The sequence below is a fragment of the Caenorhabditis briggsae genome (genome assembly GCF_000004555.2).
Source record: "Caenorhabditis briggsae complete genome, chrI, whole genome shotgun sequence".
NCBI lineage: Eukaryota > Metazoa > Nematoda > Chromadorea > Rhabditida > Rhabditidae > Caenorhabditis > Caenorhabditis briggsae.
This window is the reverse complement of record NC_013489.2, coordinates 15,415,880-15,443,774: the sequence shown is the minus strand read 5'-3', so window position 1 is coordinate 15,443,774 and position 27,895 is coordinate 15,415,880. Positions and strand designations below refer to the sequence as shown.

Below are 27,895 nucleotides of genomic sequence, written 5' to 3'. Positions count from 1 at the left end.
ATGGGTACCGACAGAGATCCCGGAGACCAAAAACCAGCGACACCAGCGCCCCATCACAATCCAAAAATGCAGGTGGCCCAAGTGCTTCTTCCAGACGGAGTCAAGAAGGAGTTTGAGGTTAATGTAAGTGGAAAACAGGAAAATTTGGCTCAAATAATTGACGATGTGTTTCCAGAAAAATTCGGAAGGAGAAGCGCTTTTCCATCAAGTCACTCGTGACTTGTCAATCGAGGAACGCGAATATTTCTCACTGTGTTTCTATGATAAGGAGGAGGGAACGCGACACTGGTTGTACAATGACAAACAGATTGCAAAACAGATTAAAGGTACAGAGAAGTAGGCTAGAGAATATCTGGAAAATCTGGAACATTCGAGAAAAATCGGCGGGAAATGGAAAATTTGAGCTAAAAAAGAGATTTTTGAATTTTTTTCTGAAAGTTTCAGAAATATGGGTTTTGGCCTAAAATCAGGGTTTTCAAGTTTTTGCTGTAACTCTAATTCTCACATTCTGACCGAAAAAATTCTGTAAAAAGTCGGAAATATCTAATTTTTTTAAATTTGTTGTAATTTCAGAATTTTTGAAATTTTCGCTGAAAATTCCAAAAATATGGGTCGCTGTTGAAAGATCTGATTTTTCAGAATTTTTCTGCAATTCAAATGGTCAATATTCGACCGAAAAATTCGAGAAAAAATCAGAAAAATCAATTTGCTCACAATTTTCTGAATATTGCAACGTTTAGCTGAAATTTTCAGAAAATTCGGATTTTTTCTTCTAAAAACGCAAATTAGCTGAAATTTACAGAAGAAAATTCAGTTTTTTAAAACTTCAAGGGTTTTTTCTCCTAAAAACTTGAATTTCGTTGCAGGTCTCCCATGGGAATTCTCATTCGAGGTCAAATTCTACCCAACGACCCCAACAACAATTGTCGATGATCATGCTCGCTACTATCTTTTCCTTCAACTACGTCGTGATCTTCTGACAGGACGTCTTCCAGCCACACCAGAAACTCATGCTCTTCTCGGCTCGTTTGTCGCTCAAATCGAGTTCGGAGACGCGCCAGCACATATTGCCGATGAGTATGAGAAGTATATTGTGGGCGCGAAGCTGGTGCCATCAGCCAACGCCACACCGGAGACGTTCGCCAAGATTGCCGAGTTGCATCGAGAACTAAGAGGACAGACGACAGGAGAAGCAGAGTGTCTCTTTTTGGATCATTGCAAGCATTTGGCTCTCTACGGAATTCACATTTTCAAGGCTACCGTACGTATTTTTTTGCGATTTTTTACCTTTTAACCACTTTTAGAAACCTCTTGGTCCTTTGAAAATAGCTTTTTGCCCTGAAAAACAGGATTTTTTGATCACCAAACCCCTCCGAACTCCCTAAAGACCTATTTCCAGGACAAAGACAAGAAGCCAGTGGACATTGGCGTCGGCGCCGCAGGCATCAATGTCTATCAAGACGAGCAGAAGGTGCATTCGTTCATCTGGCAAAACATCATCAAGATTGGATACAAGCGTACCTATTTCTCGGTGAAACTGAAGGCTGGAACAATTGGAAAGGATGAGAAGACGTTGTACTACAAGATGCCAACTCATGTCGCATCGAAGCGCGCGTGGAAGTGTGCCGTTGAGCATCATACGTTCTTTAGGTGAGTAGACGTCTTTGGCTTGGACTGAAGGTCCTACAACGACCATTACCGTAACCATTCGGGAAATAAAAAATTTCTAGATTACGGTAGTTGTCGTTGGGGAAACCTTAGGCCTTGGCTTCATTCGCTTCCACATCTTCGCTGTTTTTGTACCAGAGCCTAATTTCCTACTTTTTCAGACTCATCCAACCCGAGGACCGTCCACATAAGTCGTTCTTTAATTTCGGCTCACAACGCTTCCGCTATCAGGGACGCACGCAATTCCAGACGAAAATCGCGTCGCAAATGTTTGACAAACCGTCGACTGTCGATCGAGCACCATCTGCAATGTCTCAGCCGATTGCTTGTGAGTTTTTTATTTGATGAAAATGATGGACGTCTGGAATAACAGACAGACAGACAGATATTCTTAAAATCCGGACTTCTGGACACTTGGAAATAGAGAGAGGGACAAAGAATTTTCAAACATATCAAAATGTGTAGAAAACTGTGTAGATTCATTTAGCAACAAGGAAAACGTTCAAAAAATCGCTTCAAGAAACTTCTGGAAGGTTCTCGAGTCTTTTTTTTTTGAATTCCCGCAAAACTGAAAACTCGGGAAAATAGCAATTTTAAGCGAATTTTCGAGATCAAACATTAATTTTTTCCTTGATTTTTTCGCAAAATTTTTAGACCTTTTCACGTTTTTCAGCTATTTTTAAAGATATTTTTCAATTTTTCGGAATTCTTTGTCTGAAATTCCACGGATTCTTGACGGAAGATTACTGTAGATTACTGTAGAAAGCTGATTTCCTTTTTTGGTTTTCTCGACGTGATTGTGTTTGCAAAAAAAAAACTACAAAAGGAAATAGGTTTTCTACAGTAATCTACAGTAATCGAAAAATTCGGAAAAATCGAAAAAAAAATCTTCAAAAATAATTGAAAAACTTAAGAGTCTAAAAATTTTGCCAAAAAAATGAAGAAAAAATGAATTTTTCTTTCGAAAATCGCTCAATTTTTTGAGTTTTCAGTGTTGGCGGGGATTCAAAAAAAGATTCTAGAACCTTCCAAAAATGGACTTTCAGAGATTTTTCAAGATTTCGCGATTTTTTAAAACCGTTTTCCTTGTTTCTATGCTAATCTACATACTTTTCTACACATTTAGATCTATTTTTTCCCCTAAATTCGCTCTAATCCCAAATTTTTTATTCGCTCTAATCCCAAACTTTTCCAGCCGCCGAGGATCAAAAGCTCCAGACGCTCAATCTAACGGATTCTGAATTGGAGCAACGTCAATTCGAGGTTAGTTTCCGTTCATTTTTGAAAGGAATGCACTTTGCTTCTCTATTCTGTAAATCTATCATTTTGTTTCGAAAAAAGACTAATTTTCCAGTGCATTTTCAGTTTGCATGGTGCTTTTTGTGTGCTTTTTTTATGTTACCTCACCGAAAATTAACCAAAAAATCAGAATTTTCAAAAAAATCAGAATTTTGGAGAAAAAATACTTTTTAAAAAAGTCCCTCGAGCACATCTACACACACCACTTTCACCGTTTTCAGCTCTAAAAATCACAATTTTCAGCTCTAAAATATCTAATTTTCAGCCAAAAGTTCCAAATTTTCATATTTCCCCCCATCCCCCGAAATAATGACCTATAAAATGACACTTTACCCCCATTGACCTCAAAAAAAACCTGGCTGTTCACTTCTACTCCTAGCTTCTAGCCCCTTCTACTTTACGTGTGACTTTATATACATTTTTTTTGAATTTCAGAAGTTTCTGGAATTCTATATTTTACTGTATATCTGAAATTTTCAGCCTGAAAAATCTCCACTAGATTTTTTCAGTTTTCTCTGTAAACATCTGTAACGTATCGGCGTATATGTGGAGAGGGGGGAAAGAATCGAGTTTCTAGGCCTCGTCCCTTTTTCTAGGTTTTAGGATATTATCTAAGACTCCGCCCCTTTTTTCTAGCTCTAGATCGGTATTTTCTCTCCAAAAGTTCTGTATTTTTTCATCATATTTCTCTATCTCTAACCCCTCTCTCTACGCACCCATTAGTAGTGATAGTATAGAATCTCGTGTCGTCAAAAACTACAGTAATTCATCGGAGTGTCTTTTTTGCGGGATTCGTCGTGTGAGATTGTGGATGGAAGAAGGTTGGATGTGTCTTATGAATCCAAAACTACAGTAATCCAAATGGGAGGAAGGAGGAGTGGCTCGCTGTGCATCCCGAAGTCGTCGTCGTCATCGTTTTATTTTTCGTGTGTTGTGTGCTTTCTCTCTATGTTCTTTTTCTAGACTGACAAGATTATGGTAATAGGGAATTTTCATTTTTTGAAAATATACCTTCTGAATGAAATTTACCTTTATGAATTTCCCAAAAAAAAATCCACTCTAAAAACCCTAATTCCCTTATTTTCATACTCCTATCAGTCTATAAAAAGTAGTTTAGTTTCTGCACCACCACACCAACCCCCAGAAACCCCCTTGGTTTATCTCTATCTCTATAGTTTGCCGTCAAGTGTCCAATCCCTAGCCGCCCCGTCCTCATTCGGTCCCAAATTTCAGCGATACCGCCGCGCATTGACACCCAAATCCTACACATCCTCTCGCCAAGACGATGACGCGATCTCGAATGCCACATTTGCCAAATACTCTCGTCCCTCCACAATGCTAGTTGTTTCTACGTCGGGGCACCATCAGCAGCAGCAACAGGATCTATCCTACTCACCCAGAGACGACTCATCTCAGTACTCCTCAGCCGCTTATTACATGTCTGAACGATCCTCTCTTCGAACGCCTTCGTCTGCCTACTATCCGCCTTCGGAGTATACCAGTCCGACGAGTCCAGTCTACTACGAAGGACAGCATCATGGAGAGTATCATGTGCAGATGAGACAGACAGATTCATCTGGAAGAAGTGGAGCTCGTCGAAACTTGTTTGGTCGATCATCCGATGCTCGAAGTTCGGCAACTAATAGTGTCCGTCTAGTCTCATTCCACGAGCCTGTAGATCCGAACGAACCGATTCCGAACACCTATCCAACCAACGAGTTGCCACAGATTCCTATCGAACGAATTGTACACGTCTATCACGAAGGACACTACGATCGGCTGAGTCCCAGACATCAGCAACAGCGCGTCGAACTCCCATATGGGTTTGGAAACTACACTCCACGCAACGGTGTAAGCCACGTGGACAATCTACAACCTGACGGGGAGATGGATCAACAGCCAATTCGATTCTATGTAGATGTTAGACATAGTGGAGCCAGGCGTCGTGACCCAGCGAAACGTCTCAGTCATCCAGGAAAGGAGGATGTGAAGGAGAAGATTGATCTGAAGGATTATGAATTCTCTGCAGCCTCAACTAGTGATCCACTTCATCGGACGGAGTTGAGCCGTGAGGTTCAACCAGTCAACATCCAACAATTCACAAGACGCTATCACTCTGGAGACTCCACTCAGAAAACAGAGCCACCCAAGTATCGATTGATCACTCATGTTCATCCATTAGTGGTGAGCAATGATGGAAAGAATGGAGGAGGACAATCTTCTTCCAATGTCACAGCCACTATCTCCCAGCGTGAGCAAGTTGTTTCCACCAAGGTTCGACGGGAATCCCCAGATGCTGATCGACGGGTCCGTTTGTCGGCCAGTGTGGATCGAAGTGGAAATTTGACTGATACTACTGAAGAGATGACTAGAAGCTCAGCGACAACCACGACAGTAACCACTACCACCACTGTGATCACTTCTGATTTGGTTCAGAGTTCTGAGGAGCACAGGAAGAAGAAGGATAAGAAGAAGAAGACACCCAAGATCCCACCGTCTTCCTCTCCAGTGCCTTCTCCATCCAGTCAAGAGAGCCGGAGTCGTTTCGGAGGATTCTTCACTACCAAAAAATCCAAAGGCTATCCTGAATCCTCGCATGCTTTCTCTGGAGACTTGGACACGACCAAACGTGCCGGAGAGCTTGAGCCATCTGATTACGAGCATCCTCATCCAGTGCCAGCCTACTCTCCAAAGCCAACCACTGCCGAATCGACTTCCCAAGAACACCCCTCCAAAACGAAGAAACGACACAGCCACGTGGAGACTCCTGAAGTTCCCAAAAAGTACCGCTTGATCGCTCGCACTCGCCACGAAGGAGATGAAGATGTTGTTGAGAAGCCTGAAACTTATGGATTCTCATCTGGAGCACATACTGGACCAGTTGAGGAGATTGGAAGACGTCGAGAACTGGAGCAGGCTCCATTGGGAGCGCAGCCTAGAACATGGGCTTATGAGAAGATTGAGGATACTGTGGTACCAGTTGGCAAGCAACAGAAGAGTTCGAAGAAGGTTCCTGCAGAGGAACCAGAGAAGAAAGAGATCCGTCTGATTGCAAAAGTTCGTTCTGAACCAGAAGAGCCAGACTCATCTAGACATTCTGAAACTCCCAAGTCCCGTTTCGGATTTTTCTCCAGGACCACCAAATCTTCTAGACCTGGCTATTCAACGACTTCTGAAGCATATTCTGGAGATCTGGATACCACCACCCGCGTCCAGGATCTTGATAGATCCTCGTTCGATCATCCAGAATACCCAGCCTACGTTCCGAAGCCGAAGGAAGAAGAACCATTCGAGCATACCCAGACACCTACGACATCTCCAATAGAGAAAAAAACCAAGAAGACCAAGAAGATTGTGGCCGTTCCATCTGAAGAGACAGAGAAGAAGGAAGTTCGTCTGATCGCTCGTGTGATTAATGAACAGGAACCAGAAGCTACTGAGTCATCTGAAGTGACTCAAAAGCCCAAGAAGGAGTCTTCCAGTCGCTTTGGATTCTTCTCGCGGACCACTAAGACTACCAGAACTGGCTACCCTGAATCTTCCGATGCCTTCACCGGAGACCTGGACACCACCAAACGCTCCGACGATTTGGAACATTCAGGATTTGAGCATGGAGACTACCCAGCCTACAAGCCGAAGCCTGAAGAAGCCTACGAACCATCTGTCCGAAGCGATTCGGATGTTGTCGAAGCTCCTGCTGCCTATGGATTCCCATCTACTTCATACGATGGTCCATTGGAGACGACTGCTTTGGAAAGAGATCTAGAACATTCGAGAATCTCTGGAGTCTATCATGATGGATTCTACACCAAGTTGAGTGCCAAGAAATCTCCTGTGCTGGCGGTGAGAAAACAGAAGAAGGTGAAGAAGGAGGAGGAACCACCAAGAGAAGTTAAATTGGTTGCTAGGTACCTGCCAACCGAGCCAGAAGAATCTCAAAAGTCGAAATCCAAGAAGACCTCAAAGACCACCCAAGCTGCTGATTCTTCGGAATCCTCCCCAACCAGAATCATCTCCGAAACCGATCCAGTCGTCAGTCATGAGAAGAAACGGTACCGTCTACTCGCTAGATTCCGTCACGAGGGAGAAGAAGACGTCGTTGAGAAGCCGGAAGCCTATGGATTCGATTCAGAAATCTACCAAGGAACACTTGATGATATCCGACCATCTGGAGAGATCGATCATGCGCCATTGGAAGACTACTCGAAAGCTCCTTGGGTTGCACCGGTTCCAGTTGTTGAGAAGAAGGAGAAGAAAGTGAAGGTTGCGAAGAAGTCTGTGCCAGAAGAACCAGAGAAGAAGGAGATCCGACTGATATCCAAGATCAAGACAGAGCCAGAAGAGGAGCAAGTTGTCGATTCATTCAAGGAAAAGAAGCCAAAGAAGGAATCTTCGTCCAAGTTTGGATTCTTTACTAAATCTGCCAAGAAGACGCCAGCTGGCTACCCAACAACTTCCGATGCCTATGCTGGAGATCTGGATACTATGAAACGCTCTCATGACCTCGAAACCTCGACATTTGAACACGCTGAATATCCTGAATACATTCCAAAGAACATCATCGTTGAAGCTGTCCGAGTACCAAAGAAAACCGAGAAGAAGCGTTACCGATTGATCACCAGATTACGTCATGAAGGAGAAGAAGACGTTGTTGAGAATCCAAATTCCTATGGATTCTCTACTGATGCTCACGTTGGACCAATTGATGACATCCGACCATCTGGAGAAATTGAGGAAGCCCCACTTGAAGCAGTTCCACGCCAATCAGAGTATGGAATTGTTGCGAAACCTTCCGGTCCAGCAGTCAAGGAGACGAAGACCAAACCTCCGAAGAATGTTGCTGTTCCAGTGGAAGAAGAACCAGAGAAAAAGGAGATTCGTCTGATCGCCTACGTCAAATCGGAACAGGAACACGATCCATTGGTTAAGTCGGTTAAGGAGAAGAAGCCAAAGAAGGAAGTATCTTCCTCCCGATTTGGATTCTTCTCAAGATCCAGCAAGACTCCAGCTGGTTATCCAACAACTTCTGATGCTTATTCTGGAGATTTGGATACTACCGATCGTGTCTATGATATGGAGCAGTCTTCATTCGACCATCCAGAGTATCCTGCTTATGCTCCAAAAGTTACTGTCACTGAGACCCCAGAAGTTCCAGCTGAGCCAGAAAAGAAACGCTACAGACTGATCGCCAGGTGGAGACATGAGGGAGATGAAGACGTTGTTGAGAAGCCAGACAAGTATGGATTCTCAACTGAAGTTCATGATGGACCACTCGATGACATCAGACCATCTGGTGAAATCGAACATTGCCCACTTGAAGCTGTTCCTGGACAATGGGAATCTTGGAAGGTTGAGAAACCAGCCAGTCCTCTTGTTGAGAAGAAGGCCAAGTCTCCGAAGAAAGCCAAGACTGAAGTCCCCGAAGAACAAGAAATTAAAGAAGTCCGTCTCATCGCCAGAATCAAGTCAGAACCAGAACATGAATCAGTTGTTGCTCCAATTAAAGAAAAGAAGCCAAAGAAGGAATCTTCTTCCAAATTTGGATTCTTCAGTCGCTCTGCCAAGAAGACTCAAGCCGATCAGCCAACTACATCGGAACCCGAGACTTTTGAAGCCCCAGCTGGAACCGAGAACAAACTCTACCGTCTTATTGCCAGGTGGAGACACGAAGGAGATGAAGACGTCGTTGAGAAGCCTGATGCTTACAAGATGTCTTCTGAAGTTTATTCTGGAGAATTGGAGAACATTGGACCATCTGGAGAAATCGATCAGTCTCCACTCGATGCTCTTCCTGGACAATGGGAATACTCAAAACTTCCAGTGGCCCCAATTGCTACACTTGAAAAGAAGACCAAGTCTCCAAAGAGGGAGAAGACTCTAGTAGTAGAAGAACCAGAAAAGAAGGAAATTCGTTTGATCGCCTACGTCAAGTCAGAGCAGGAACACGATCCATTGGTTGAGTCAGTTAAGGAAAAGAAGCCGAAGAAGGAAGGATCTTCCAAATTTGGATTCTTCTCCAAGACCACCAAGACCAAGAAGACTCCTGCTGGCTACCCAACGACTTCCGATGCGTACACTGGAGAACTCGACACCACCGACCGTAATCCAGAAATGGGAGGATCTTCATTCGAGCATCCAGAGTATCCAGCTTATGCTCCAAAGGTTACTGTCACCGAAATTCCAGAAGCTCCAGCTGAGCCAGAGAAGAAGCATTTCCGATTGTTTGCCAGATGGAGACACGAAGGAGATGAGGATGTCGTTGAGAAGCCAGATGCCTATGCATTTGCTCCAGAAGTCTACGATGGACCACTCGATGATATCCGCCCATCTGGAGAAATCCTACATGGTCCTCTCGAAGCTGCTCCAAGCCAATGGGAATACTCAAGACTCCCAACTCCTGCTGCTACTCCTGAGAAGAAAGCCAAATCTCCAAAGAAACAAAAGTCACCGAAGAAGGAGAAGACTCCAGAACCAGAAGAACCAGAAAGCAGAGAAGTCCGTCTTATTGCCAGAATCAAATCAGAGCAAGAAGTCGAGCCAGTTGCCGAAGCGATTAAGGAAAAGAAACAGAAGAAGAGAGGTTCCAAGTCGAAGATTTCTACCTTCGGATTCTTCCATCGCACTCAGGAACCATCGACTTCTCACTTCCCAACTTCTGAAGTCTACACTGGAGAATTGGATACGACTGGACTCCATCGTGACATTGATCGAACTCCGTTCGATCATCCAGAGTACCCAGCTTATGCTCCAAAGACTAATGTTGAAGAAACTCCAGAAGCTCCAGTTACATCTGAAAATAGATTGTATCGTCTGATCGCCAGATGGAGACACGAAGGAGATGAAGACGTCGTTGAGAAGCCAGATGCTTACAATATTTCTTCTGGAGTTTATTCTGGAGAATTGGAAAACATTGGACCATCTGGAGAAATCGATCAGTCTCCACTCGAGGCTCTTCCAGGACAATGGGAATACTCAAAACTCCCAACTTCAGCTGCCACTCTCGAGAAGAAACAGAAGAAGGCCAAGTCTCCAAAGAAAGAGAAGATTCCAACACCCGAAGAACCAGAAACCCGAGAAATCCGTCTAGTTGCTAGAGTCAAATCTGAACAAGACGTCGAACCAATCCTGGAATCTCCTGTCAAAGAGAAGTCGCCATCCAAATTTGGGTTCTTCTCCAAGATCACCACGAAGACCTCGAAGACTACTGGCTATCCAGAACAAACCGAGCATTTCTCTGGCGATTTAGATACCACTAATCGATCTCATGAGTTTGAGGGAACGTCTTTCGAACATTCTGAACATCCAGTCTACTCACCAAAGAAAACCGTCGAGACTCCAGAAGTTCCCCATGAGACTGAGAATAGACTTTACCGTCTGATCGCTAGATGGAGACATGAAGGAGATGAGGATGTGGTTGAGAAGCCGGATGCTTATGCGTTCGCTCCAGATGTGTACGATGGACCACTAGAGGATATCCGCCCAACTGGAGAAATCGAACATGGTCCTCTCGAAGCTCTTCCTGGACAATGGCAGTATTCGAAACTTCCAACTCCAGCTGCCACTCTCGAGAAGAAACACAAGAAGGTCAAGTCTCCAAAGAAAGAGAAGATTCCAGAACCAGAAGAAGCAGAAACCAAAGAAGTCCAACTCATTGCTCGTATTCGATCCGAAACCGAGGAGGAGCCAACTGCCGAACCTGCCAAGGGAAAGGAGCCGAAGAAGGAATCTTCGTCTAAATTCGGATTCTTCAGTAAATCTGCCAAAAAGACTCCTGCTGGATACCCAGCACCTTCTGATGCCTACACTGGAGAAATTGATACTACCGATCGTAATCCAGAAATGGAAGGAACCTCATTCGACCATCCAGAGTATCCTCCGTACGATCCAAAAGTGAAGGAAACTCCTGCATCACCGAAGAGTCAACGATCTGAAACTCCAGATCGCATTCTGGTTGAGAAAAAGACCTACCGCCTCATTGCTCGCTATCGTCATGATGGAGAAGAGGACGAAGTGGAGAAACCAGAATTCTATGAATTCTCTCCAGAGATGTACACTGGAGAACTTCAAGAGACATCTTTGAATGCAGAAATCGATCATGCTGCACTGGATGTTGTGCCATCTAAAACACAGTACTCGAAGCTTCCAGAAAGTCCAGTGCTTCAAAAGAAAGCCAAGTCTCCCAAGAAGACCAAGGTGGAAGTGCCTGAAGTGCCAGGAACCAGAGAAGTCCGTCTCATCGCCAGAATCAAGTCAGAATCAGAAGATGATCCACTGGTTGAGTCGGCTAAGGAGAAGAAGCCAAAGAAGGAATCTGCCAGATTTGGATTCTTCTCTAGATCCAATAAGACTCCTGCTGGATATCCAACGACTTCCGATGCCTACACTGGACACTTGGATACCACGGATCGTAATCCAGAAATGGAAGGATCTTCATTCGATCATCCAGAATATCCTGCTTATGCTCCAAAGATTACTGTCACCGAGACTCCAGAAGTTCCAGCCGAACCAGAGAAGAAGCGGTACAGACTGATTGCCAGATGGAAACACGAAGGAGATGAAGACGTTGTTGAAAAGCCAGATGCCTATGCATTCGCTCCAGAAGTCTATGATGGACCACTCGATGATATCCGCCCATCTGGAGAAATCGAACACGGTCCATTGGATGCTGCTCCAACCAAAACTCAATACTCGAAGCTCCCAGAAAGCCCTCTTGTTCAAAAGAAGATCAAATCTCCCAAGAAGATCAAGATGGAGGAACCAGCTCAGCCAGAGAAGAAGGAGATTCGTCTGATTGCCAAAGTTAGATCAGAGCCAGAAGATGAACCAGTTGTTAAGTCGGTTAAGGAGGAGAAGCCAAAGAAGGAATCTACCAGATTTGGATTCTTCTCTAGATCCAGCAAGACTCCAGCTGGGTATCCTACAACTTCTGATGCTTATTCTGGAGATTTGGATACTACTGATCGTGTCTATGATATGGAGCAGTCTTCATTCGACCATCCAGAATACCCAGCATACGTTCCAAAAGTTACTGTCACTGAGACCCCAGAAGTTCCAGCTGAGCCAGAAAAGAAACGCTACAGACTGATCGCCAGGTGTAGACATGAGGGAGATGAAGACGTTGTTGAGAAACCTGTCAATTATGGATTCTCGACTGAAGTTCATGAAGGACCACTCGAGGATATCAGACCATCTGGAGAAATCGAGCATTCTCCACTTGAAGCTGTTCCAGGACAATGGGAATCATGGAAGGTTGAGAAACCAGCCAGTCCTGTTGTCGAGGAGAAGACCAAGTCTCCGAAGAAAGCCAAGGCTGAAATTCCGGAAGAACCAGAAAAGAAGGAAATCCGTCTGATTGCTCGTATCAAGACAGAGCCAGAAGATAAACCAGCTACAGAGCCAGTCAAAGAGAAGAAACCGAAAAAGGATTCTTCTTCCAGATTCGGATTTTTCTCTCGTTCCAAAACCGCCAAGACTCCACTCGGTTACCCAACAACTTCCGATGCCTACACTGGAGATTTGGATACCACCGATCGTCATCCAGAAATGGAAGGATCCTCTTTCGATCATCCAGAGTATCCTGCTTATGCTCCAAAGATTACTGTCACCGAGACTCCAGAAGTTTCAGCTGAGCCAGAAAAGAAGCATTTCCGATTGTTTGCCAGATGGAGACACGAAGGAGATGAGGAGGTCGTTGAGAAGCCAGATGCCTATGCATTCGCTCCAGAAGTCTACGATGGACCCCTCGATGATATCCATCCATCTGAAGAAATCGAACATGGCCCACTAGATGCTGTTCCTGGACAATGGCAGTATTCAAAACTCTCAACACCAGCCGCTACTCTCGAGAAGAAAATCAAATATCCCAAAAAAATCAAGGTCGAGTCTCCGGAAGAACTAGAAACCAGAGAAGTCCGTCTGATCGCTAGAATCAGATCCGAGGAAGATGATGAACCAGTCGCGGAGCCAATCAAAGAGAAAAAGAAGAGGGACTCGAAGTCGAAACTTCCAGCTTTTGGATTCTTCTCTAAAACTACTAAGACCACTGGCACTGGCTACCCAGAGACTTCTGAAACCTTCGTTGGCCACTTGGACACTACCAAACGTGTCGAAGACATCGAATTTTCGTACTTCGAATCTCCAGAACATCCAGAATATTCTCCAAAAGTAGTCGTTGTTGAGACTCCAGAAGTTCCGCAGGAATCTGAAAACAGACTCTACAGACTGATTGCCAGATGGAGACACGAAGGAGAAGAAGATGTGGTTGAGAAGCCAGACAAGTATGGATTCTCAACTGAAGTTCATGATGGACCACTCAATGATATTAGACCATCTGGAGAAATCGATCATGCCCAACTGGAAGCTTCTCCAAGCCAATGGGAATATTCTAAACTCCCAACTCCAGCTGCCACTCTCGAGAAGAAACACAAGAAGGCCAAGTCTCCAAAGAAAGCTAAGATTCCAGAGCCCGAAGAACCAGAAACCAGAGAAGTCCGACTCATCGCTCGTATTCGATCTGAAACCGAGGAGGATCTTGCTCCAGAAGTTGACAAGGAAGCAAAGAAGAGAGATTCCAAATCGAAACTTCCTGGTTTCGGATTCTTCCATCGAACGTCTTCAACATCGCATACAGAAGCTTCAGAGCTATATACTGGAAACCTTGAATCGACTGGCAGAGCTCTCGAGTTGGAGACTTCTGCATTTGAACATCCAGAAATTCCAGCTTACTCTCCAAAGAAGGTTGTGAAAGAGGAATCAGAATCTCCACAGAGGTCGGAGAACAGACTCTACCGTCTTATTGCCAGATGGAGACACGAAGGAGATGAAGACGTCGTTGAGAAGCCAGATGCTTACAAGATGTCTTCTGAAGTTTATTCTGGAGAATTGGAGAACATTGGACCATCTGGAGAAATCGATCAGTCTCCACTCGAGGCTCTTCCTGGACAATGGGAGTACTCAAAACTTCCAGTGGCCCCAGTTGCTACTCTTGAAAAGAAGACCAAGTCTCTAAAGAAACAAAAATCGCCGAAGAAGGAGAAGACCCCAGAACCAGAAGAACCAGAAAGCAGAGAAGTCCGTCTTATTGCCAGAATCAAATCACAGCAAGAAGTCGAGCCAGTTGTCGAGCCAGTCAAGGAGAAGAAGCCAAAGAAAGAATCATCTTCCAAATTTGGATTCTTCAGTCGATCAGCCAAAAAGACTCCTGCCGGTTACCCAACAACTTCAGATGCTTTCTCAGGAGATCTGGATACAACTGATCGTTCCCAAGATCTCGAATCATCTCCATTCGAACACAAGGACATCCCACCATATGTTCCAAAATCCACCGATGAACAATCTGGTCTTCCACAATTCCTCGAGGAGAAAAAACGGTATCGTCTCATCGCCAGATTCCGTCACGAAGGTGAAGAAGATGTCGTTGAGAAGCCAGACGCCTATGGAATGTCTTCTGAGCTCTATTCTGGACCACTTGACGATATTCATCGTGTAGTCGAGTTGGATCAAGTGCCAATCGGAGACTACTCAACTGTTACTCACCATGGTGAATCATGGAGAGTTGAAAAGTTGACTACTCCAGTTGCCGCTCTTGGAGAGCCAGAAGAACCAGAGAAGAAGGAGATTCGGTTGATTGCCAGGATCAAGACACAACCGGAAGAAGAGCCAGTTAAGGAGAAGAAGCCAAAGAAGGAATCTTCTTCCAAATTTGGATTCTTCTCCAAGACCGCCAAAAAGACTCCTGCTGGATACCCAACCACTTCTGATGTCTTCACTGGAGACTTGGATACCACCGATCGTAATCCAGAAATGGAAGGATCTTCATTTGACCATCCAGAGTATCCTCCGTACGTTCCAAAGCCCAACGAGGAAGTTCCTAAACTCCTTGCTTCAACTGAAGATCCATCCGAAACCGAGAAGAAACATTTCCGATTGTTTGCCAGATGGAGACACGATGGGGATGAAGATGAGGTTGAGAAGCCAGACAAATATGGATTCTCGTCTGAACTCTTCGAAGGAATGCTCGATGACATCCGTCCATCTGGAGAAATCGAGCATGCACCACTGGAAGCTGTTCCAGGACAATGGGAGTATAGAACAATTCCAGCGTCCCCAGTGCCAAGTCCAGTGAAGAAAGTCAAGTCTCCAAAGAAGGAAAAGACTCCAGTAGTAGAAGAACAGGAGAAGAAAGAGATTCGTCTGATTGCATACGTCAAATCTGAACCGGAAAATGAACCATCTGCTGAGCCAGTGAAAGGGAAGAAACCGAAGAAGGATTTTTCCTCCCGTTTCGGATTCTTCAGTCGTTCCGCCAAGAAGACTCCTACTGGATACCCAACAACCTCTGATGCTTTCACGGGAGATTTGGATACCACAGAACGTGCTCGAGACATGGAATCCAGCTCATTCGATCACCCAGAATATCCAGTTTATGCTCCGAAGATTACCGAAATCGAGACTTCAGAAGTGCCAGCTGAGCCGGAGAAGAAACGCTATAGACTGATTGCCAGATGGAGACATGAGGGAGATGAAGACGTTGTTGAGAAGCCAGACAAGTATGGATTCTCAACTGAAGTTCATGAAGGACCACTCGATGACATCAGACCGTCTGGAGAAATTGAGCATTCCCCACTTGAAGCTGTTCCTGGACAATGGGAATCTTGGAAGGTTAAGAAGTCAGCCAGTCCAGTTGTTGAGAAGAAGACCAAGTCTCCGAACGAAGTCAAGGTTGAAACTCCTGAAGAACCAGAAAAAAGAGAAGTTCGACTCATCGCCAGAATCAAGTCAGAACCAGAACATGAATCAGTTGTTGCTCCAATTAAAGAAAAGAAGCCGAAGAAGGAATCATCTTCTAAATTTGGATTCTTTTCCAAAACCACCAATACGAAGAAGACTCTTGTCGACTATCCAGAATCCGATGTGTTCACTGGAGTGTTGGACAAGACTGAAAGATCACAAGATCTCGAAGGATCTTCATTCGACCACCCAGAATATCCGGCTTATGCTCCGAAGGTTACTGTCACCGAGACTCCAGAAATTCCAGCTGAGCCAGAAAAGAAACGCTACCGACTGATTGCCAGATTCCGACACGAAGGAGACGAGGATGTGGTTGAGAAGCCAAACCCATACGCGTTCGCCGACTCTGCCTACGATGGACCATTGGAAGAGATTTCTCGTGAGAATGAAATCGAACAGACTCCGATCGCAGATCACGCCAATGTCTATGCGTACGTAGAGAAGGATGCGAGACCAGCACTCCCAATTGTCGAAACGAAGAAGAAGTCACCAAAGAAGATTAAGATGGAAGAACCTGAAGAACCGGAAATCAGAGAAGTCCGTCTGATTGCTCGTATCAAGACAGAGCTAGAAGATGAACCAGTTGTTGAGTCGGTTAAGGAGAAGAAGCCAAAGAAAGAATCTTCCAGATTTGGATTCTTCTCTAGATCCAGCAAGACTCCAGCCGATCAGCCAACTACACCGGAACTCGAGACTTCTGAAGCTTCAGCTGAAACTGAGAACAGACTCTACCGCCTCATTGCCAGATGGAGACATGAAGGAGACGAAGACGTTGTTGAAAAGCCAGATGCATACAAGATGTCTTCAGAAGTATATTCTGGAGAATTGGAGAACATTGGACCATCTGGAGAAATCGATCAGTCTCCACTCGATGCTCTTCCTGGACAATGGGAATACTCAAAACTTCCAGTGGCCCCAATTGCTACACTTGAAAAGAAGACCAAGTCTCCAAAGAGGGAGAAGACTCTAGTAGTAGAAGAACCAGAAAAGAAGGAAATTCGTTTGATCGCCTACGTCAAGTCAGAGCAGGAACACGATCCACTGGTTGAGTCAGATAAGGAAAAGAAGCCAAAGAAGGAAGGATCTTCCAAATTTGGATTCTTCTCCAAGACCACCAAGACCAAGAAGACTCCTGCTGGATATCCAACGACTTCCGATGCCTACACTGGACACTTGGATACCACGGATCGTAATCCAGAAATGGAAGGATCTTCATTCGATCATCCAGAATATCCTGCTTATGCTCCAAAGATTACTGTCACCGAGACTCCAGAAGTTCCAGCCGAACCAGAGAAGAAGCGGTACAGACTGATTGCCAGATGGAAACACGAAGGAGATGAAGACGTTGTTGAAAAGCCAGATGCCTATGCATTCGCTCCAGAATTCTATGATGGACCACTCGATGATATCCGCCCATCTGGAGAAATCGAACACGGTCCATTGGATGCTGCTCCAACCAAAACTCAATACTCGAAGCTCCCAGAAAGCCCTCTTGTTCAAAAGAAGATCAAATCTCCCAAGAAGATCAAGATGGAGGAACCAGCTGAGCCAGAAAAGAAGGAGATTCGTCTGATTGCCAAAGTTAGATCAGAGCCAGAAGATGAACCAGTTGTTAAGTCGGTTAAGGAGGAGAAGCCAAAGAAGGAATCTACCAGATTTGGATTCTTCTCTAGATCCAGCAAGACTCCAGCTGGGTATCCTACAACTTCTGATGCTTATTCTGGAGATTTGGATACTACTGATCGTGTCTATGATATGGAGCAGTCTTCATTCGACCATCCAGAATACCCAGCATACGTTCCAAAAGTTACTGTCACCGAGACTCCGGAAGTTCCAGCTGAGCCAGATAAGAAACGCTACAGACTGATCGCCAGGTGGAGACATGAGGGAGATGAAGACGTTGTTGAGACGCCAGACAAGTATGGATTCTCAACTGAAGTTCATGATGGACCACTCGATGACATCAGCCCATCTGGTGAAATCGAAAATTGCCCACTTGAAGCTGTTCCTGGACAATGGGAATCTTGGAAGGTTGAGAAACCAGCCAGTCCTCTTGTTGAGAAGAAGACCAAGTCTCAAAAGACGGTCAAGGTTGAAGAACCAGAGGAGCCAGAAACCACAGAAGTTCGTCTCATCGCCAGAATCAAATCAAAGCCAGAAGATGAATCAGTTGGTGCTTCAATCAAGAAGAAGCCAAAGAAGGAATCATCCTCCAAATTTGGATTCTTCTCCAAGACCACGAAGACCAAGAAGACTCCAGCTGGTTACCCAACTGCTTCTGATGTCTTCACTGGGGAACTCGACACCACTCTTCGTAACCCAGAAATGGAAGGAACCTCATTCGATCATCCAGAGTATCCTCCATACGTTCCAAAGCCCAACGTTGAAGTTCCTGAACTCCTTGCTTCAACTGAAGATCCATCCGAAACCGAGAAGAAACATTTCCGATTGTTTGCCAGATGGAGACACGATGGGGATGAAGATGAGGTTGAGAAGCCAGACAAATATGGATTCTCGTCTGAACTCTTTGAAGGAATGCTCGATGACATCCGTCCATATGGAGAAATCGAGCATGCACCACTGGAAGCTGTTCCAGGACAATGGGAGTGTTCGAAACTTCCGGTTTCTCCAGTTGCGACACTCAAACACAAAAAGGCCAAGTCTCCGAAGAAGGAACTGATTGAAGAGGATCCAGAGAAGAAGGAGATCCGTCTGATAGCCTATGTCAGGTCGGAAGAACCAAAAGAGGAATCAGTTGAAGAGGAGTTGAAGGAGAAGAAACCATCAAAGTTCGGATTCTTCACTCGCTCTCCAAGATCTTCCAAGTCGACTGACCAACCATCTGAGCCAACCTACGAAGGACCACTGGATGAAACTATCCGATCCGATGAGTTCCAATCTTCGCCATTCGAGCATCAAGAGTTTGTCACCTCTACTCCAGACGCTGCTCATGAGGAAAAGAAGCCGTTCAGATTCAACTGGTTCGCCAGATGGAGACATGAAGGTGTTGAAGACGTGGTAGAAAAGCCAGATCCCTATGGATTGTCTCATCATGTCTACGAAGGATCATTGGATGATATCCGACCATCTGGAGAGATCCAACATGCTCCATTGAGTGATTACTCGGAGTTCCAAGGAACTGGAGAGTCGTGGAATTGGTTTGTGAAGAAGGCGAAGAAGGAGAAGAGGGCATCTCAGCCAACGACTCCAGAACCATCTGACGTCAAGCTGGTCGCAAGAATTCAACCTCTGGAACACGAGGAGTCTCCTGAAAAGGCTTCACCAACAAAAGACCGTTCCCGTGCTGCCTCTTTCAACATCTTCCATCGTCACTCCAAGACTCAAGGGTATCCAGAAACAACTCCAGTTTACGAAGGAGATCTTGATGTGTTTGAAAGAACAGAAGATGTTGAGAAGTCGTCATTCGAGATGCGGGCCGATTATCCAGAATACTCACCCAAAAAGAGTATTCCAGAATTTCCTGACGAGCCACCACAACAGAGTCGACTTCATCGCTTGATCGCTAGATGGAGACACGAAGGAGAGGAGGATGAAGTTGAGAGGCCAGAAGGATACGGTTTGTCTTCTGAAGTCTATGATGGACCACTGGATGAGATGAGACCATCGTTCGGAGAAATGGAAGATGTTCCACTGTCCCAATATTCGGAGTTCCAAGGAACTGGCGAATCGTGGAATGTGGTTGCCAAGAAGTCACCAAAGGCTTCGAAGCGACAGAAGGAGGTTACTCCTGAACATGAAGAATCCACTCCATTCCGTCTCCGATTCCTCAGTCTTGCCAAGAAGACCCCATCAGAATATCCAGCCACGTCTCCAACATACGAAGGACCATTGGACTTGACTAGCCGTTCAGATGAGATGGAACCAATGCCATATCTTCATGGAACCGTTCCACGATACTCTCCAAAGGTCACTCCAGTTAGAAAGATCCAGAAGATCGTTGAGGAAGAACCCAAAAAGTACCGCTTGATCGCCAGACTTCGCCATGAAGGAGAAGAAGACGTCGTTGAAAAGCCAGACGCCTACAAGATGTCTTCTGAAGTCTTCTCTGGAACTCTGAACGAAATGAGCAAGAAGCAAGAATTGGATACAGTACCCATCAAAGATTTCTCAGATGTCAAGCATTCTGGAGAATCCTGGACGCTGAAAGGAGTTCGTCAAGTCGCTCGAGTTCCACCTCAAGCTCCAGAACCCTTCCGATTCCGATTCTTCTCCAAGGGAAAGAGCTCTGGATACCCAGCAACGTCTCCAACCTACGAAGGACCTATGGATGTTACCGGAAGAGCTCAGCCATTGGAGCATGTTCCTTTGGAAGCTAGAGAGATTCCAAAGTACTCTCCAAAGAAGCAGGAAGACTCCAGGACTGAAGAGGAACCGAAGAGATATCGATTGATTGCAAGACTGAGACACAATGGAGATGAAGATGTCGTTGAGAAGCCGGATGCCTATGGAATGTCTTCGGAAGTGTATTCTGGAGAATTGGAAAAGACTCATAAGAAGGAAGAGCTCACAGAGATTCCACTGAACCAAAAATCTTCCGATGGATCAGAAGATCTTGAGAATGTTCCACCTCGTTCTTCTCGCTTCAGTTTCCTCCGACCAACTCCCAAGACACGAACGACATCCTATCCATCTACGTCATACTCTGGACCTCTAGACACCACTGACCTAAATTTGGACTTGGAAGAAATGCCACTCGATGTACCCTTCTTGTCACCAACACCAATCATCCGGAAGTATCGCGTGATTCATAGAAAGAAGCATTCTGGAGAACAAGATGAGGTTGAGCCAAGAGATCTCAATAGGGTATTCTATTCATTCCCCGTTGCGAGATATAACGGTCCGCTAGAGATGACGTCACCGGCTGAAGAGGTGCCAGAAGTGTCGATTCTGAGGTACGCAAGAAAGTATCATAACGGATCTAGCTCCACGTACCTTTGGCACTTGTTAAATAGAAGATCAAAAGAGATTGAGGAGAAGCAGCCAAAACAGCAAAAGATTGTTGAAGAGAAGAAGGATATTAAATTGATAGCCAGAGTACTGCCAATGCAGAAGACTCCAGAAGAAGAAGTGATGGAATTGACTAAGGAAGAACAAGCAGTTCACGAAGCATTGGCTGAAAGAGCCGTCGAGCCAGTTGACTACACAGCCAGCACTCTCAACGCTATCAATTATATTCCATCCTCGTTGACCTACAATGTTCCAAGACCAGCAAGAATCGAAGGCCACACTGTTTCCGGTGATTGCTACGTGGAAATCAGACACGAGAGACGAGCCGAAGTGCAGTTGGAGCCGGCGTATGTGTTGCGCGAGGCGACGAGACGAAGCCACGCCTACCTCTCAACGGCCACCGCTGTTTTCTCTGGACACTCTGAGCCCTCTGCCAGTGCATCGGCTACGACAACAAGCCATCATTCTGTGGTTGTTCCCAGTTTCGTCGGTTCGGTATCTGAAGACGAGACTGGACTGCATCACTTCTCCTGGACACCTCCTACTCGCATGTCACCGCAGCCACCTGAGAGAATGTCATTTCTGGCGAGACTCGGGTTCAAGGTAGGGTTTTTGTAGTTTGTAGTGTGGTATTGTAGTGTGTGTAGTGTGTGCTTGAGGGTTCTAGGTAGAATGAAACTTTTTAAAATTTGAATTTAAACTAAAAATTGTATTTTCAGTCTATTTTGAAATTCCGAAATCTAGAATCCCATTGCAATTTTCTCCAAAAAATTTCATCCTAAAATCTGATAATTCCAGTCTATTCAGCCCAAAAATTCCTGAAATTCCAGAAAGTCTCAGCTATATCTAAAAATAATCAACATAGAATTTGGGACACATTTTCAGTTATTTTACATAGAATTTAAGTCAATTTTCAGCGATTTTCAGACATTTAAAACTTATTTCAGCATATTTTTATAAACCAATTTTCAATTCATTCGACTTTCTTAATCTCTAATTTTACGAATTTCTGACTTTGTAGTTCTGAAACTCAGAATTTCCAAGGTTTCTAAATATCTAGATTCTCAGATTCCCAGATTCCTAGATGCCTAAATTTCTAAAAACCCCGATTTTTTGATTTCCCGATGTCTGAAATTGAATTGAAAATCTATTTTCGTCTAGTCCAGACTCATTTTCTTGACCCAAAATTGTCTGTTGCTCATTAGGAATTCCCCCCCCCCCCCCCCAAGAAGAGATGGTTGTCCTTAGACAATTCCTCTTTATTCCTATATAAATCCAGCTGGTTGAAATAAAACTTAAACAAGAAGAAGGAAATTCTTCTTCTTCTTCTTTTGTCTTTTCTCTTGTTTCCAACCAACTCCCCTCCGAATAATACACTGCTGTGCCCCCATCATTTTTCCTCCTATTCCAATGTTTCTTCTTCTTCTTTTTGTTGGAATTCAAAGAAGAAGAGACCGCTTCTTCTTCTTTTTACAGTGGTGTGTGTCTGGTTGGTGTGATGAGCTATTTCCTTCTCTACTGGAAAAAGAAAAGAGAAGGAACTCTATAGGGAATATATAGCTAGAGGCATCAGAAGAAGGAGGCGTTTTTTGGAGTCCTCCTCCTCCTCTTGCTCCTCCCCTCTTTTTGCTCTTTTTGTTGTTAAAACAAGAGATAAGGGAAAGGAGGAAATGGGATGGAAGTTTGGGGAAAAGATTTAGAAGTTAGATTTGAAATTATAGAATTTTCAGAAAAATAGCAATTTTTGGGTTTAGGGAAGTTAAATGGTCTGAAAATCACCAGAAAGTTGAAATTCAAATTCATTTAATTAAGGTAGATAGCCAAAGCCAGAATGTTGTTGAATTTTCCTTGATTTGAACTGAAATTTAATCTGGAAGTTTGGAAATTTGAACCCAAAAAGACCAAAAATCTGAAACTTCTATCTGAAACTTCGACCCTTTTTCTCAAAATTTGCCTCTAGAAAATCACATTTTTCGATACTCTAAAACCTGTAATAGAAGGGTCCCCTTAACTTTTGACATTGAAACAATTTATCTCGGTTCCTGTTAAAGATATCAAAAAGGTATCAACTGATAAACTGTTTATCATGATATCACAAACATTTTATCAGTTGACACATTTTTGATATCTTGCATAGGAGCTGAGATAATTGAGATCAAACTTGCCACTTTTTGTTCATACAAAAATGTTTTTATTTCCAAACTTCTCCAATTTTCGTCTCCTTTCACTAATCCTCTTTTTCCTCTTTTTTGAAAATTATATTTACCTAGCAAACGTTTCACCCAAATATCTCATCTCGCTCCTGTGTGTGTGTGTGTGAAAAGCCGCATTGACCCTAATTTTTTCTCCTTCAATATTTACTCAAACTCTCAAGACACCACAAAAAAAAAGGACAGAAAAAGTTTCTGATTTGAAATAAGGTGGAAATCGCTGAAAATGAGCCCAAAGAATTTGAAAAATAGTCTGGAATTGTCCTAAATTGACTGAAAAATAGACGAAAAGTTCCAAAATAGACTGAAAAATCTAAAATTCAACTGGAAATAGTTTAAAATTGAATTTTACAAAACGCTAAAACTGGCACAACATAGCAGAAAAATAAATCGAATTTACTGAAAACCCAGCCTAGCATGCCCTCTTCTCCCTTCAGTATAACTACAGTATACCTTTACCTAATTAGCCTCCTAATTACTCATATAATCTTTGCAGCGTGACAAGAGCAAGAAGAAGGACAAGAAGAAGAGCAACGGTGCCAATAAGAAGGGCGAGAACGAGACGAGTGGTGAGACATCGGACAGCGAGCACGACGAGAAGCGAGAGTTCGCCGTTGTTGAGTATGAGCCGGTGAGTCTTTAAGACTTGATGAAAACTGTGAAAACCAGCTTAAATTGGTTTGAAATGGCCAAAGTCGACTAGAAATGCCCTGAATTTAGGCGCCAAAAATGACCAGAAGGAAGCTGAAAAATCTAGGCTCAATGCTGGAAATATTCTGAAAAAAATGACAATTTACAGACTAAAGTTATACGAAGAAAGTGTAAAAATAGGTGTAAATTGAGCTAAAAAGATCGAAATTGGTCTATATTCTACTCGTTAGAACTTATCTTGAGCCATTTTAACCAAATAAAACACTCGAAATAGCTCAATTTTTGGCTGAAAAACTATGAAAGTTCGTTCGGATTTCACTAATTTTTAGTACTATACTTTTCCCTTTTAATTGGTTCTAATTACCTATCTTCAACTAATTTTCTAGATTATTCTCTTTAAAAATTTCCCCTAATCGGTTATAATTACATATACCTAATTAACTTTTCAAGAGCGATTTGAAAATGCGTCTCGAATTTGCAATTATTTTCAGATTTTTATTTTCTTCAATTTTATAATTTTTGCATGATACATGAAACAACACAACACACAGAAATGCACACACATAGTTTAAGCATGCTCCGCCCACTTCTCATCAACAAGAAACTGCTCCTCCGCCGAAAAAGCCCGAACATCGAACACACAAATCGCCTGGCAGACGGTTGGATGAGCCAATGAACGAGGTTACTGTAGTGGTGACGTCATCGGAGCAGCCGAAAGAGCTGAAAAATACGAAAGAAGTGCGACACGAGACGCGCGAGCAGCAATTCCGGCTGACTGGCGATGGGTATACGTCTGGTTTCAATCCAAATGATCCGGTATGACATGGAGGAAAAGAGGACGTGAAGAGAGGGATTCTGAAGTTGCTTAATTAGAAAATTGAGAAAATACTGATTAGAATAGGCTAGGTTGAGATGAACAATAGAGAAAGGAAATGCATGGATATTCAGGATTGGGAGAAGAAGAAGGAGCAGAAACTTGCACTTTTTATTATAAAAAAAAATCAAATAAACTTAAAAATAACTTCAAAAGTAAATGAAATTTGAAATTTTTTAACCCGAAAATTGTTCAATTTCAAAATACCGTAAAACCTGTAATAGAAGGACCCCCACTCTGTCAAGTTGGAGCTCGATTATCTCGGCTCCTACAAGAGATATCGAAGTTTTGTTAACTGATAAATTATTAATCATATATCTCTTATGGGAGCCGAAATAATCGAGCTCAAACTAAACAGAGAGAGTGCCCTTCTATTAGATGTTACGAAATTTGAAAATTGAAACAATTTTCAGGTTCAAAAACTTAAAATTTATGAATTTTTGATAATGAAAAAGCGGTATTTTCGAGATTTTGTATATTTTGCTACTGAAAAATCCAGGTGGAATTGTTCTTCTTCTCCTTCTCCCTATCAAGTTCTGAATAGAATTCGACCTGAACTGGTGTGTGCGAGTGAATGGGTGTGGATTGTTTTTTGATTTTCCTATAAAGTGGCCCATACTCCGAGGGTACATAGAAATAGGGTACATAATGCTCAAGGTGTCAGAGGGTAGTCTGAAAAGGTGCATCTAATGGACCCCCTGAGCATGATGTACCCTCAATGTACCCATGTACCTCCGGAGTATGGGCCCTAAAAAGTTTCTAGACATTTTTAGAGACCGCTGTGCCCTTTTTTTCGTCTTTTTTTCTATTTCTTTCTATTTCTTTACACAAAATAATTTTCCCTCCTTCTTTGATTCTCACCCACACACCCACACACACTTCTGATTTTTAGAAATTCGAATTTCAAGAAAATTTTTGAGTTTTTTAGTTTTTTCCCTCATCAGTGTCTCTTGGTTTTTAGATTGATGATTTCATAGGGATTTTCTAGCCCCCCTAAAATGTGTGATATTTCCCCTTGAATTTTTCCCCAAAGAATCTCAAAAACCGTTCAGTCACTGATGGCAACGATACAACGGGCGGAACGTCTGAACGCCAGCTCGCCACGGTTGGAACACGCCGAGCGCACTTTCACTGTGCGCGCCAATGCGCCATTACCGGTCTCTTTCGAGGTATAGGCAAATGCTTTGGTTTTCAAGGCCAAGGGCAAGTGATGGCCATCTTATGGCCATTGTCCCAGGTCTTGGCTAAGAAAACTATTTGGTATTGTGTATATATGCCGATTGGTTTGCCTCTACTACCATAATACTGACTCCGATTGCTCAGCTTTCAAAAACATCTCTTCTTCTTCTTTGTTTCCTCTCTCTTAGTTTTGGTCCTCTGTTCATCGTCGTCGTCCATCTGTAAACGCGTCAAAAGCGCTCCATTGTACACCTATCGCACGGCTTATTACACCCCTGGAAAAGCGCTGAAAAGGCGCTCCAGCCACACTGCACCTTTCACTATATACCGACTGTGTGGCTTCTTCTACTTCTAAAACATATATGATCTTTATATATATATATATATTCTAAAGTGTGATGCTTCATTCATTCAAAACGCGTCCAAGGCGCCCCAGAACATGGAAATTGGACGAAGATCGAGGACGTTTTCTGAGTTTCTCTCATATTTTTGTTCGATTTTTTTAAACGAAAAACAAAAAACTCGGTTCTCGCTTCGCTTCGCCAATTTTCATTTTCATTCTGGCTCCGCCCACTTTTCCCATCTAATTGCTCATGTTTTGCAGGAGAGCGGCCAACCCTATACAACGGTGTCTACGTGGCAAGAGACTAGCGATCTACCGGAACAAGTCGAGGTCTACACTGATGAGAATGGCAGACAGATTACGTAAGTTTTTTTAACGATGAGCAATCAAGATCAGACATTTGGAAGTCTGGACATGCAGACAGATTCATGGACGGTTGCAGAAAATCTTTAAATAACAGGATTTTCAATGGGGGAATACGGAAAACAGACATCTGGAAGTCTGGAGATACAGCAGACTTTTTTCAGACGAACAGTGAAATCGTCCCAAGTGAAGCACACTGTGCAAACGCAATCCTTCCAAAACTACATTGTCGATGGAGATCAAGTGCCAGTCGGTGTTGTTGATGTGGAGAGATCTCGTGAACAGTTGACACCACTCGGACAGAAGCCTTCTGGAGATGAAGCCGGAGGTGATAGTACTGGAATTGTGGAGACGCAGACACGCACGATGACCTATGAGGCTCAGGGAGGCGAGAATGCCGCACCACCTGGATGGGCTGAGCAGGTAGAGAATTGATTGGGGAATTCCAGAAATCAAGGTTTCTGGAAATTTGAAATTCTGCAATTCGGAAAAAGGCTGAAATATCATTTATAAAAGCTCTGAATCTTGGAAATTTGAATTTTAGGATTCAAGATTTTCCGAATTTCAAATTAGTCTGTTTTCCAGGGACTCGGCGAGTACGTCTCATCGAAAAGTGTGACTCAAGGCAATCGAACGATCGAAACGATCACTTATAAGACGGAGAAGGACGGTGTCGTCGAGACGCACGTTGAGCATCGTGTCACTATTCATTCCGATGGAGATATCGATCATGATGCGGTGAGTTAGTTAGAAAAACAAAATCTAGACGGAAAAAGCTTCTGGAGGCTTTTTGTCTTTCTCGAAGCTCAAAAAATGGCGTCACTTCGAACCCGGTTATTTCGAAACTGCATGACACTTCGAAACCGATCATTTTGAAACCGGTCATTTCGAAGCCTTTCGAAGTGTCACAGAGATCTGAAAAAACTGCTTTTTAAAATTATTTAGACTCAAAAAATCTGAACATTCGAATTTTTTAAGACTCTTATATTTCAAAATAACCCGCTTCTCATTTTGTTAGATATCGTTGTGAAGCTTGAATAAAGTTTCTGATCTAATTACATATTCAATTAGTAATCTTTTTTCCAGGAACTCTCTCAAGCAATCATGGAGGCGACCCAAATGAATCCGGATATGGTTGTGGAGAAGATTGAAGTCCGCCAGGAGACTACTCAATAAATAACTTGTCTTCTTTTCTGAGATTCTTCCCCTATAATTTCAAATTTCTTTCATTCCTTTTTTTCCAGTTGTGTTTCCCCTCTTTTTCTAAACTATGCGAACGACTTTCCTTTCAATTTTAATCAAAAAATCGAATGATTTATCCGAAACTTCGCGCAAGATTTTTCCAACTTTTAACCCAAACTCTCTTTTTAAATTCAATTCTCACCCCCCCCCCACACCGAAAAAAACACTGAATACCACGCCCCACCACCAAATGGAACTGTTTTTTTTCTTCTCTGATTTAAAATTGTTTCTTTCTTTTTTCTCTTCCTATTGGTAATTAATAAAAAAAATGTTTGTCAATTTTTTGAGATTTTTTGTTAAGAAAACGTT

The 27,895-nt window shown here is 43.4% G+C and overlaps 1 protein-coding gene across 1 annotated transcript; it reads left to right on the top strand.

Moving 5' to 3' along the window:
• On the top strand, positions 1-27,520 carry Cbr-frm-1 (the record flags this gene model as incomplete). The annotated part of the gene is given in 14 exon segments (XM_045241635.1): positions 1-165; positions 176-326; positions 867-1,261; positions 1,400-1,650; positions 1,830-1,996; positions 2,864-2,931; positions 4,201-21,327; positions 23,431-23,565; positions 24,159-24,401; positions 25,512-25,628; positions 26,243-26,343; positions 26,509-26,767; positions 26,930-27,082; positions 27,431-27,520. The coding sequence occupies 14 exon segments, from the start codon at positions 1-3 to the stop codon at positions 27,518-27,520; spliced, it is 19,422 nt and encodes a 6,473-aa protein (XP_045093846.1).
• Between the last annotated feature and the right edge of the window lie 375 nt (positions 27,521-27,895).